At 34.9% G+C, this 12,848-nt stretch overlaps 1 protein-coding gene across 1 annotated transcript in view; it reads left to right on the top strand.

Moving 5' to 3' along the window:
* Positions 1 to 12,848, top strand: part of LRP1B (low density lipoprotein receptor-related protein 1B) — a 1,318,888-nt gene that overhangs the window by 1,270,810 nt on the left and 35,230 nt on the right. The window contains exons 84-85 of the mRNA XM_011935709.1: positions 5,062 to 5,236; positions 9,306 to 9,410. Coding sequence (XP_011791099.1) covers positions 5,062 to 5,236; positions 9,306 to 9,410 — 280 coding nt within the window. The remainder of the gene's footprint in view (positions 1 to 5,061; positions 5,237 to 9,305; positions 9,411 to 12,848) is intronic.

The following is a 12,848-nucleotide window of genomic DNA, read 5'->3' as shown; positions in this document are numbered from 1 at the left end:
TACTATTCTTCAGACTTTGCTAAATTAGTAAGCCAGTTTCCACTGGGCTGAGAAGTACTAATGAAGTACTCATTTTATTAGATAAATGGCTGAATTGATACTTGGAATTTAAATATGAGTGTGTAGTAATTATGTGAGAGTATATAGAGAGGTGACACTCATGAAAATATGGCACATATTTATACAAGTTTACACAGATGCTTGTAATTCTAAGTGCATTATAGATGTCAAGGGAATGAGAGAGAAACTAGCATTCTTATGATTTACTAACACTGTAGTTATTACTTTAAGTCAATTACAGAAAACCTGGACTTTGTTTGAATCACCCAATTTAGAAATAGAAAACACCATCAGATGTTTCAAACTCTTTCCTAGACTTGCACATAGCATGCACCATGATAACATTTGAAATAACAGAGGACACTTGAAGAGATTATTTTGCTTTACAATTTACAAGTATCCAATGATTGTGTCATAGCCGAAATATCAGATGCTAAAGTCTCTTATTAAGTAAGATCTGCTTTCTGCTGTGTTCAGGAGTCTTGGAGTGGAAAATGAGTAAATAGGAAAGCCCTTAATATAAGAGAGAGAGAGAGAGAGAGAGAGAGAGAAGGAAGCAACAGAAAGAGACAAAGGCATTTCATAAACGTCAAAGAATAGGCCCTAGAATGCTAACTGGGGTGCAGAAAACAGTCCAACCAAGCATCTTAACTCAGCAGCTTCCACATGCTTCAAATATTAAGCCAAATAACTGGAGATAGAAGATTTTCACAGAAAGGCAATGGGAGGCAACTCTGCCAGGGCTGGAATGTAGTGAGCAACTCTTTGCTCCTGAATTTTAACTCAGCATGGAGTGTTAAGAATGTGAACTGGGTGAAATGAAATGTCTTCCCATTTGAATATCTGTAGAGAAAGGGTTCAGAGCATAAAACGATTTCTGCCATTTTTAGAGGGGAAAAAATGGCATGTCTTAAAAACATGCAATTTAGAATTATTTATTAAAGTGCAAATTCTAATATTTGCTTTTTTCCCAATTTTATCATAAGCAAACATTTCTTTTATAGTCTTGGATTCTATTTTTATGCCATGAGGCCAATCAACTGCATTGAATAATGCATATCTGACATGCTATGAAAAAAAAATTGGATGCATTAAAGAGTGAAGGATTTTCTGTAAAGCATAAAAAGTGAACCAAGAATATCTTTTAAAAGTTGTTCCTACAAAGAGAAAAACTATTTAGCCTAGTTAGCTTAATAAATGAGAATTTCTAAAATATTCCAAGGTAGCTCATGTACCTCTTATTTAAAAGAAAAAGCATTCTCTGTTGAAGTGTAATATACACAGAAAAGTTTAAAATCACAAGAAACAGTTCAATTAAATATTACAAGGTGTACACATCAGTTTAAATCAGCATTCAAGTCAAGAAAAACATTCTCAGCACCGCAAAAGTTCCCTCACGTTCTTCACTGTCCTTTCTCCTCTCCCATAAGATAAATCCTTCATGACTTCTAAAACCATAGATTCGATTTAACTTTTGACACTTATATAAATAAAAAAAGTAGTATATTTTTGTGTCTATTTTTCCTCAATATTATTGTTGTGAGATTCATCCATATCTTTGCTTAGAGCTGTATTTTGTGTGTTTGTATACGTGCATTTTACTGTATAAATGAACCATAGTTTATCCATTCTTGGGACAGACATTTAGACTTTTTTAAATTTGGGCTGCTTTTTTAAATACTGCTGTGCATATTACATGTATGTTTCTTGACATACATGTGCATGCTTTTCTTTTGGGTATATGTTAACAGTGGAAGTGCCAGGTCATAAGGTGTTCATATGCTGAAGTTTAGGAGATACTGCCAACCATTTTCTAAATTGGTTGAACTAATATTCTCTCCCACGGGTAGTAAATGAGAGTTTCCACTATTATTATATTATCAATCTGGTGGGTGTGTAATGGTATTTCATTGAAGTGTTAATTTAATTTGCATCTTCTTGATTACTAGTGAGTTATGTACAGGCCCACATCTTTTCATTTTATTCTTTAGTATTTATTTATTTATTTATTTATTTATTTATTTTTGAGACAGAGTTTCACTCTTGTTGCCCAGGTTGGAGTGCAATGTCATGATCTTGGCTCACTGCAACCTCTGCCTCGTGAGTTCAAGTGATTCTCCTGCCTCAGCCTCCTGAATAGCTGGGATTACAGGTGCCCGCCACCATGTCTAGCTAATTTTTTGCATTTTTAGTAGAGTTGGGGTTTCTCCATGTTGGTCAGGCTGGTCTCGAACTCCTGACCTCAGATGATCCACCCACCTCAGCCTCCCAAAGTGCTGGGATTACAGGTGTGAGCCACCGTACCCAGCCCATCTTTTTAATATTAACCTAAGATTTAATTTCTGCAAAAAAATACTTATAATTAGCATACCGCAGATAAGTTTTTTAACTTTGACCTTTAGTACTTTATGTTAAATGCAAACTATTCTTTGCTGGAGTATGGTCCTGGACATTCATCAACCTTCAGAATATTAACCCATTTTTTTCTAGTTATTTGGGTCTTTTCAAGGGTATAGTTATAAAAACAAAGTGCTTCAAAACTTTAAATGAGAAATTACATTTTAATTTTGGTTTTCAATGTTAGTTAATAAATAAGCTATTTTGGTCAAATCAAATCTATTTACAAGTATTAGACAATGTAGTCCCTTTGCCAACTAGTAAAATTCTCTCCAGATCACCATTTCTTACATTTTCTAGTTCCCATGCGAACTACCTGGGCCCCATTTCAGACCTATGAATTAAAATCTAGGAGTGGGTGGCAGGGAAAGGCACTGGAATTTTCATCTGCAAATAAGTTCCCTATATGATTCTATAATTAATTATATCCACCATGGCAACCTTTGAATAATGACTTAATAAGAAAATGTTGCAAAGAAACATCAGCAGACTTCTGTTTCATCAGACAGCTAATCAGCCCTAGTGGATGAAATTTTAAAGCAGTTGGGGGCAATATTAAAAGAGTTTTTTATGAATTAGAGGTATCTTGCAACCTGCCTAAAGAAGGTTTTTCTTCAGAGGTTTCTGCATTGAATGGGAGGCTGTCCTGGATGATCACATAGACTGCTGTTGATATATTCCTCATAAAGTAAAACATCATTTGTGTTATGTACATATGCCCTCCAAGCCTAGAACAACTACAGAAACCATAATGTATGGCTACTAACACTATGTTAAATTTCAGATCTCCAACTCTCTCACCTTTTGAAAGTGCTATATGTCTTAAATATATCCAAAACCCTTATTAACAGACTTAAACCCTGAATCTCAATGAAGGTACTTGGCATAGTGCAACGGCAAGCATAGGAATGCTTGAAATAAATTTCTGTAAATATGAAGCAAGTCTGTCAATAAATTTCTCTCTGATTAAAGGGCTAGATAAACATAAACATGAGAATTATAAGTTATGTTTTAATTTTTCTTACCCATTATAATTGTCATATAGCAGGATGAAGTTTATAAATTGTGATTTTTGTCGCAGCTAATCTAATATTGCTTCACAATTAAATAGAAAGAAATTGCATCTTCTAAACACAAAGTCTAGAATCAATTTAATCAATTATTTTGCATAGGATCATTTGTATTATTAATTTCAATATTTAAGTGTGATAAATGATAATATATCCATATATAAAAACATAGACATGTTTGCTTTTCAAAAGACAGAAGCAGAATGTCTAATTCTATTGTTAGAGTGGTTGTTAGATTATTAACTGGTCTTTGTTTCATTATGCATGTTCAAGGGGTATAGAAATATTTGGGTGAAGTATTCCTTTGTAGTTGAGAAAATTGTCTGTGATGCTCAATGAGAAATGGCCTTCAAAACAATAGGTTCAGATTACAGGGAGCTTCGTGACTGATGGGAAGATTAGTCTTTTACCTTAGAAAAGGATAATAGCCTAGATTTCTGTTATTACTCCCCATGAATGATGGATCAGTTAGTCTCCCAGCTTGCTTTCCTCTTGCAGTTCCATAAGAGGTGTAACTTGTCGTTTGCTCACCTGCTCAGGCATGCAGAAAATACCTGGATTTGTTCTGCTACATGTACAGGGAGGCTTATTTCCACAAACTAAAGTCAGGTGCAGGGGTAGGAGTCCTCTGCTCACCACATGTGGCTGACTGCCACTGTTACTCCTTGAGACTGTCATCACAGCACTTACTACTGTTACTGCTTGGGACCATCATTACAAGACTGAATGAAGGAGCAAATGTAGAAATGAAAACTTAAGACAAAAGAAACTGCTTTAAGGAAAGGGCCAGGGGAGGAAGAAGAGAGCTCCCTGCTTCTAGTGAGCAAAGGCAACCGCCAAGCTTCTATAGCCTTTCGTATTTATTGGGTAATAAGAGCAGGTCGGCTGCTGAATTGATCACAGGTTCATATTGTTACTGACAGGCTTCAATTATGCCTAATCATAAGAAACATTTGTGGCTGGATCGTGACTGCCCTCAGCAGTCCTTCTGGGTGGCATACACAGTTTGTCAGTTTGACAACATTCTGCATTTATGAGAAACAGTTTGTGGCTTACTCACATAGCCTTCAGTGGTATACCGATTTGATCACAACCCTCATTCTTTCGGCCTCCAACAACCAAACATTACTCTGTTCTCTGGATGAAAAGAGGAATGAAAGAGGCAGCAATAAATGACATCCAAAGAAATGTTAAGCATTTCTGTTCATTTCAAACTATACTTATGTTGTTCATTAGAAAGAAAGCGAAGGGAACTTGTTAAACATTCAGAACCAAACGAATTTGTCAGCTAGCATTATAGCAATACAAGCTCTCTCCTCTTAGCCAGAGGAAAATGATGCCTAACTCAAAGAGGAGAATCAATAGCCATTATTAAAGAATTCTACTTTATGTGTAATTATAAGCTGTTTTTACAAATTAATCTACCTATTGATTGATCATTTTTAAGTAATAAATGAAAGGGTCACCTTTATTATGACTGAAGAAAAATGTCCTGTAATATAATTTTATTTTTCTGTTGTACCTTTTTTCCTAGACGTGTGCCACCACTATTGTGTGAATTCTGAATCATGTACCATTGGGGATGATGGAAGTGTTGAATGTGTCTGTCCAACACGCTATGAAGGACCAAAATGTGAGGTTGACAAGTGTGTAAGGTGCCATGGGGGGCACTGCATTATAAATAAAGACAGTGAAGATATACTTTGCAAGTAAGTGGATATCCAGCTTAATTTATAAAAGCATTTGGACCCCAATGGACATTGCAGTTCAGTAATAAATTGTAAAAACTTTGTAGATAGTTTTTATTCTAAAATTCTATATTGTGCCCATTGCAGTTTTAATGACTAGAGAATAAATCTAGTTCATTTTAATTTAACCTGAACTTACTCAACATCTATTGGGATTATCTGGGAATTATGAAAATCTTTTATGTAATAAGATGGTCATATTATTCTCTATACCAAATATTCCTAAGCAAGAAATGCTGGCATTCAGCGTACTACTAAAAACTACATGTAATATTATTCAATTAGATTAGCTCAGGCTTTTAATTGTTTCATCATTGTTATTGATAGTAAGTAGGTTTGCTTTTCTGTTGCGAATTGATTTGTCAAAGGAGGAGCAAAAGACCTGTCTAATGAAAACACACATTGATCCTTTTTTTTTTTTTTTAATCTGACTTTGAACATTATGATCTAAAGCAAACAGAAGGAATAATGTGTTCTGGGAAGTAACTAAAACAAAAATCTTCGAAGCTGACTTTCATTGCACTGCCTTTTATCCTTTGGCTTTAAGATTAAGTGAATGGAGAACAGAACATCACCACGGGTAAAGGGTGGTGCCATTCAGTTTCTATTGTGAAACAAGTCTATGCCACTGAGGTTAGAGATCAATCCTCACTCCAGACCTCTTTTAACAGCTTTTTAAAGGAAGGGCTTATAAAGGACTGGACTCTATCACTTACCTTGCTTGGGAGTGTAATAAATAAGAATATGAGATAGGAAAGCATGCCATAAAGTGTTCATGTCACAGCTTCCACTGAGAGCTCACCAAGGGTGCCGGATGAGTTATGTTGCTCTGCCAAACAAGGCCCAATAAAATTTTATTACAAACAACATCAACTTTTTAAATTACTGTCATTTTAGAATTTACTCTAAATATGATTTGTATTATCATTATGAATGACATTTACACAAACCTGCAAAATTGGGATATTTGAAAGTACATTTTTTAGTAAAGTAATTGAAAATATGATTGATATATAAATATCTGCCTTGGATAAGTACATAAAAGTGAAACACACTTTCATATAAACTATCCAAATCATGTTTCCTCATAAATCTCATTTGTTCTTTGTGATGAAACTGTAGCATGACAGAACTGTATTTCAATTAGTGAGTGTACATTGTTCTCTATGTCCTGTGCACCATATCAGGATAAGCTACGGAATCTTCTTTACAATTCTATTCCACTTACCCCAGAGATCATGGGCTATCATATGAGAAATGGTGTGAGCCAAAGTTTCCTACTCATTTTACCTTGGAAAAGCTCATGTGAATATGCAGAGCCTCTTCCCTTTATGTAAGGAAGAAAGGGCAGAGCTCAGGGCCCCTCAGTATCACTTGCTATCCAGTCAAAAATGCCTTCTCCTAAACAGAAACACCAGATTCTCACAATGAGCAGGCTATTGAGGTGCAGCATAAGAGTTTGTGTTTTTTAAATGGTCTTTTTGGAAATGTGTATGTAAGAATGGATAAATAACAATTGCTAACAATGAGGAGATAGTGGAACTTTTAAAATAGGGAGTATAGTAATACTTGATTTATTAAACAGGCTATGTAACACTTGAACATGACAATACAAACATAATTCTTTGGATTTTCTGAAATGTGTTAGAAGATTAAAGTTCGTTTTTATTTCTATGATACTTTTCACATTAGCATTAAAATGAAGTTACGGTGCTGTTGGAATTTCTGTTTCATAGGTAAAGAATAGATAGTAAAACAAAATTGCAATAAAATTAATCATTTTTACTTAATTAGGAAAATTCAAGCCATCAAGTATATTTGTGATTACAAATAGGCAGTTGTGTTTCTAATGAACAGCCTATGAACTGTTAAGTAGAACAGGTACTCTATCAAGTATAGTGAGTATAATCTTTAAAATAGAGCCAATTGCATATTTTTCTCTTTTCAGGAAATCAAAGTGAATACTGGTGAAGAAAGACTTGATCATAATCTTGAATAACCTAAATTATGTCTTTTTGATGAGCATTGTCATAGGAATTATTTGTGTGGACTGAATAACTAGTAATTAACTTTTGGAAAATGATACATTACATATTCTGTGTGTGTGTGTGTGTGTGTGTGTGTGCACGTGTGCTGAATGCCTCTAAAAAGAAAATTATTATGAAATATGAGCTGCACTCTTTGATGTATTGTAATGATTTAAACTATTTGTATTTCACGTTTAAAATCTCTATAAATTTCTATCTTCAATTTAGGATTCAAACAAAAACCTTAGAAGGAAAAAGAGGCAACATATTCTGTATCCATTGGAAGCAGAAGTTTCAAAGCAATCAATTAGTTTTTTTTTTGTCTCTTTAAATGAGATTTGTTATACAGTTATCTTTTTTTTGTAGAAAATCATTTAATGTATAATGAGCTAATTTTCCCTTTTGAGGCCATTCCTTTGATAAAACAAGAAACTAATTTTTTGACCTTAGGATTTTCAAAGAGGCTGGGCATGGAGGACAAGTAAAAGTCCCTTAGATGCACTTAGTCTATCAGACACCAATACCACTGATTGCTTATTAATTCACTGCATCCATATTAGGGTGCCTCTATAGGTTATAAAGGATGGGATGGTCTGTACAAACTTGAGACCACCCTCCCCCTCTTCTCTATGTCTTGTTCTGTTTCCCTATATTTTTATTTCACATCTTGTACATAGTTACACTGCTCACTGCTTCTGTTTACCTTGAAAAGAAATGTGATTTCACAATCTAAGCTTTTCAGAAATATCTTCAGATTAAATACCATTGAATGTTAAAAGCAGTTGAGGGAATTTCCAGTAGCTGCACGACACACATGAGGTCAAATAAACATGCACAGAATAAATGAACTACATGCCAACCAATTATTTTTAGGCATTTCACCTATCATTAGAAATCACCCTATGACAGACGTACTACAACAGATATCCATCATGGAGAGGATCAAAGTGATCAAGCGATATTGTAGCCGGATTATTTTGTCAAGGTTATGTCCAGATGCACTGTGATACCATTGATTGTTTCACAGCAGCTAATACTGACATGACCACATATTCAGAATTGCCAGCATGATCTCCTGTTAATTCTGGTTTTGACCCACAGAGTAGGTCCCTGGATAATTTGAAATGTTGATGCACATTTCTGCATTCACTCAACAGTTTTCACTGTCCAATCTAATTGTTTGACTATTTATTTAAAAAATGTAACATGGCAAGTAAAATATATCTGTGTTTTTCCCAGTATTATTAGGTTTATTTTTACGATGTAGCAGTAGTTATTTATTCTTGTCCCTAACATGTGATGTGACTTTAAACTTAGAAACATTTTGGTAAGTTTTTCAAGAAAGCCTGTCTCATTACTTTGTTGCCATATTGCACATTGCCCCTGTAATATAACTGTTTTTTTGGTGGTTGTTGTTGTTGTTATGAACTACTCCATGTTTTTTATGTTAGAATAAAAATAGTTCGACATGAGTTACAATACATATTCAAAGAGAAACAGTGGAATAAAAATGGCTACAGGATAACCCTCCACTTTCTTCTGAAAAGTGGGGTCTAAAAGTCCTAGCATTCTTTGAAACAGATTTTCCACTTTAGAAGAAAAGCTAAAGCACTTTTTTCCAGAGTACTTGATCATGTGGTTTATCATTCACACAGACGTCACCAAACCCTACTTACATGAAAAAGGAACACGATATTGATGCTAATGTCCCCCGGAAGTGTAAATGATAGACATTAGAGTATATTTTTTCGCACAAATGTTTATATTAAATGAACTGGTTGAAAATTTGAAAATTATCAGAAGGAAAATTTTATGGCATCATTCTAACTTAAATTAAATAAAAACTGCCTCTAGTGAGTCAAGTCAGATGTCCTGAAAACTTCCTTTTAACCAGCCACTCCATCTCTCCTATATGATGAATATTCTCATCCACAGAGAGTTTATGTCAGTTTTCAGCAATAATGTTGCCAATAACAACAAAATTTTTTTCTTTGTTGTTGCAGCTGCACTAATGGAAAGATTGCCTCTAGCTGTCAGTTATGTGATGGCTACTGTTACAATGGTGGCACATGCCAGCTGGACCCGGAGACAAATGTACCTGTGTGTCTGTGAGTATTTAATCAAGTCATGGGCATTTTATAATAAGCCTTTGTATGTACATGAAATCCCCATTCTATTATTCTCCTTTCCTGGGGTAATTTTAAATGAGTGTTTCATGGACATCTCTGATCAAGTATTGTCCCTCATCAGCTCATGTGCTGCAGAATCTCCTCTTTCATCAAATTGCTAATGATTTCATGAGGAAGAGCTCATTCTGTTCTTAGCATCATACCATTTCAGACATGCATAGACCTTTGAACTTGGAAATACCAGAGAAAATTGTAATAATTCTATTGACCTTATTCTCATATGTGAAGCCCAGAGATAATCATCTTTTATGAATCCTTTGGTACTTATGGCCATTTTTTTCTAAAGAACTTGTAATATTCTTTCAAATGTATAATGCTATTTGATGTTTGTATGAGACTTAGACTGTTTTATTATGTAAACCTATTAAGCCCCTGGCTCCTTTAGAATAACTTGAGTGTCTGGGTTTCTCAACACCTAGGAAAAATATTGAGTATATCCATAGTGCTCCTGAGAAAATCTGGAATTTAATATATTCCCCCCCTCCATGATCTGATTATCCAGAGTGGACAATTTGAAATAAAATCATTCAGATTACATGGTCACTGTTGGGAGTTTCATCACCGTTTGACTGGAAGGATGATGCCCACGTATAACCCACATCTGCATCCCGCTCCCGACCTTGTCAGAGTAGCATGTGATGAGTGTGTTTGAGAGAGAAGTGAGCATATCTGGGAACCTTTCATTCAAATGTTACTATCTCTGTATGAAATGAATTTAAAACATATTTAGCAACCAAAAAAGTCAGACGCTTTATTTAGCTGTATTTTACTGAAATTCTGCAGATGCTCTGTGGGGTTTAAAAGTCAGCGCTGTGACCAGAAAGAGAACCCTTGTGATCACTACTGTCAGAATGAGGGGATTTGCACTTTAACTGCGTTTAATGAGCCGAGATGCAAGTAGGTTTAACCTTCCACTTACCGCTGCGCTTCGTGTGACATCATTTCAGGCCACAGTTCATTGATTTAAATCATGAACATCCACATGCATTTCACAGAGTATACTTAATCTCGGGGCTCATCTATGTCATACACACTTAACCTTTGCTTCACTCACCAGCAAGTATGCGCACCACAGACTGCTAGAGTGTCTAGAAATATAATACCTGTAAAAGCTTGTGGAACTGTTTAATAAAAATACATTTGCTAGAAAAGTGCAGCTTTTAATTAGAGAAGTACAGAAGCAGGTGTTTTAAGACTATTTCTGTATACTATATTTGGAATGCTAATTTTTATTTAGTAACTGACTTTTTATTTCAAACACAGATGAAGCGCTATATTTTGTTTTCCAAAATTGTACTGAGAACTGCCCTACCTTCATCAGTAAGACCCTCTTTACAGATGAAAAGTCTTAGAGTAAGCCTTTTTTTACAGTCTGAAAAATTTCCAGAAACTTTGTTTCTTAATAGTTTAAATCATTCTCTCTTGATTCAGTCTGTAGCGTTTTGAACATATATGCAAAGTAAACTCATCTCCTCTGAGAAATTTCTAGGATCACCTTTGGGGTAACTGTCAATGTTCATCACAATGGAAATTATTTTTGCATTGTGCCTTTGAGCTTTAGAGATCGATCACATCTGGCATATACTCCTTAATAACCAGTGTCATAATGAGTAGCCCTGATTGGAATCTGATCACTTCCAGTAATCTCAAAGTACCTAGTAGTGGTTTTAAAGCACAGTTGTATTAAAATTCAGATATTTTATTACCAAAATGCTACTATTTTATTCATAATGAGTTGCTGAGACTTGAGGCAGAGGCTTGAGCTGAAGGAGTTTTGTTGTGAAGGTGATACTTGTTGGCATGTAAAGGAAAGTCTTGTAGATCACCCACAGGGACTCTACATCAAAAGGTTTGACCACACTTCAAGTATCAAGTGATTAGGGCTTGAACTTGGGCATTGCAACAAGAGAAAAGAATGAAGAGAACAATAGATTCATTAACATTTCAGAGTTAGTATATCTAAGGTTCTCCTTGGCCAAAAATTGATTCAGGTACTTATTTTATTTCTATTTTAGAATACCAGTAATGCTTCCTCTGAATCCCAGTCTTCATTTGTCCTGCCCCTGTCTCACTAATTCTGGGCAAAATATATCCATTTCAGGCCCACCTTTCCCACCCAAAAATAGGTCTCAGGATGACTCCCTATCCAGAGAATGTGCCTGTGTTACCAGAATAAAAATCTCTCATGGGTGTAGCAGCCCACGTTAATTTTTTTTTCCACTTTTTGCTCTTACTAAGTATCATCAAAGTCATACAATTTAAAAATAATTGGCCTATCTAACCAGGAAAAAATATATTAATTGTGGGAGTTTAGAGCAACCTCTCCTACTTTTGTGTACTTCTGTATCTATCTCTGTATCTGGAAATGTGTGTACCTTGGTCTTCTATGCCTTAAAATCTATTCTGATAGTGGGCATAATGTGTATACAATCAACCCTCTATATCCCTACACTCCACATTTGTGGGCTCAACCAAGTGCAAATCAGAAGTATTTGGAAAGAAAAATTTTGTCTGTGCTGACCCCATACAGACTTTTCCTTTCCAAATTTTTCTGTGCAGACTTTTCCCAAGTCGTTATTCTCTAAATAATACAGTAAAACAACTATTTACATAGCATTTACATTGTATTAGGTATGAAAAATAATCTGGAGATGTTACACATATAGCGGAGAGTGTGCATAGCTTATATGCAAATACGATGCCGTATTTTTTATCTGGGACTTGAGCATCCGAGGATTTTGGTATCCAAGGAAAGTCTTGGAACCAGTTCCCCACAGATACTGAAGACGACTCTACTGCATTCCTTATCCACTTAAAGCATATGAGAAGCAAGGAAGAATTACACTCTGTTATTGTTTATTCATCAATTTCTTTACTAAATACTTAGTAATAATCTATGATGAGTGAGTCTCTGTAAAATTTTGAAGACAATAACAGCTAAAACTGACCTAGCAAATACCCTGTACCATGTACTGTATTAAACCCTTTACACATTTTATGTGTGAAGATAGACTGTTAACCATAAGTATTATTATTATCTAATTGTTATTCCGTTTTCATAGATTACAACATTAAGGTCACACACTAGGAAGAGGTGCATGTCTGAGACACAGACCAGCCCTGTTCAATTCTAAAGTCCGTACCCTGGTTATAATTCTTACACTGCATTGCAGTCTTTATGCTGTAACAATCTCAATAGTTTTTACTTTAGAGGAACTTAAAAATTCATTTTGGGAAGATGAATGGCTTTTAGAAAATTAAAATATCTTTTGATAATTATTATAATAGAAATATGACCAAAGTGCTCTGGGAAAACAATTGAATAGAGATGAATTAATGATTCCTAGTGGAAAAGTG

The sequence above is a fragment of the Colobus angolensis genome, unplaced genomic scaffold (assembly GCF_000951035.1).
Source record: "Colobus angolensis palliatus isolate OR3802 unplaced genomic scaffold, Cang.pa_1.0 Scaffold147, whole genome shotgun sequence".
In the NCBI taxonomy this organism is placed as follows: domain Eukaryota; kingdom Metazoa; phylum Chordata; class Mammalia; order Primates; family Cercopithecidae; genus Colobus; species Colobus angolensis.
This window is presented reverse-complemented; position numbering and strand designations above follow the sequence as displayed.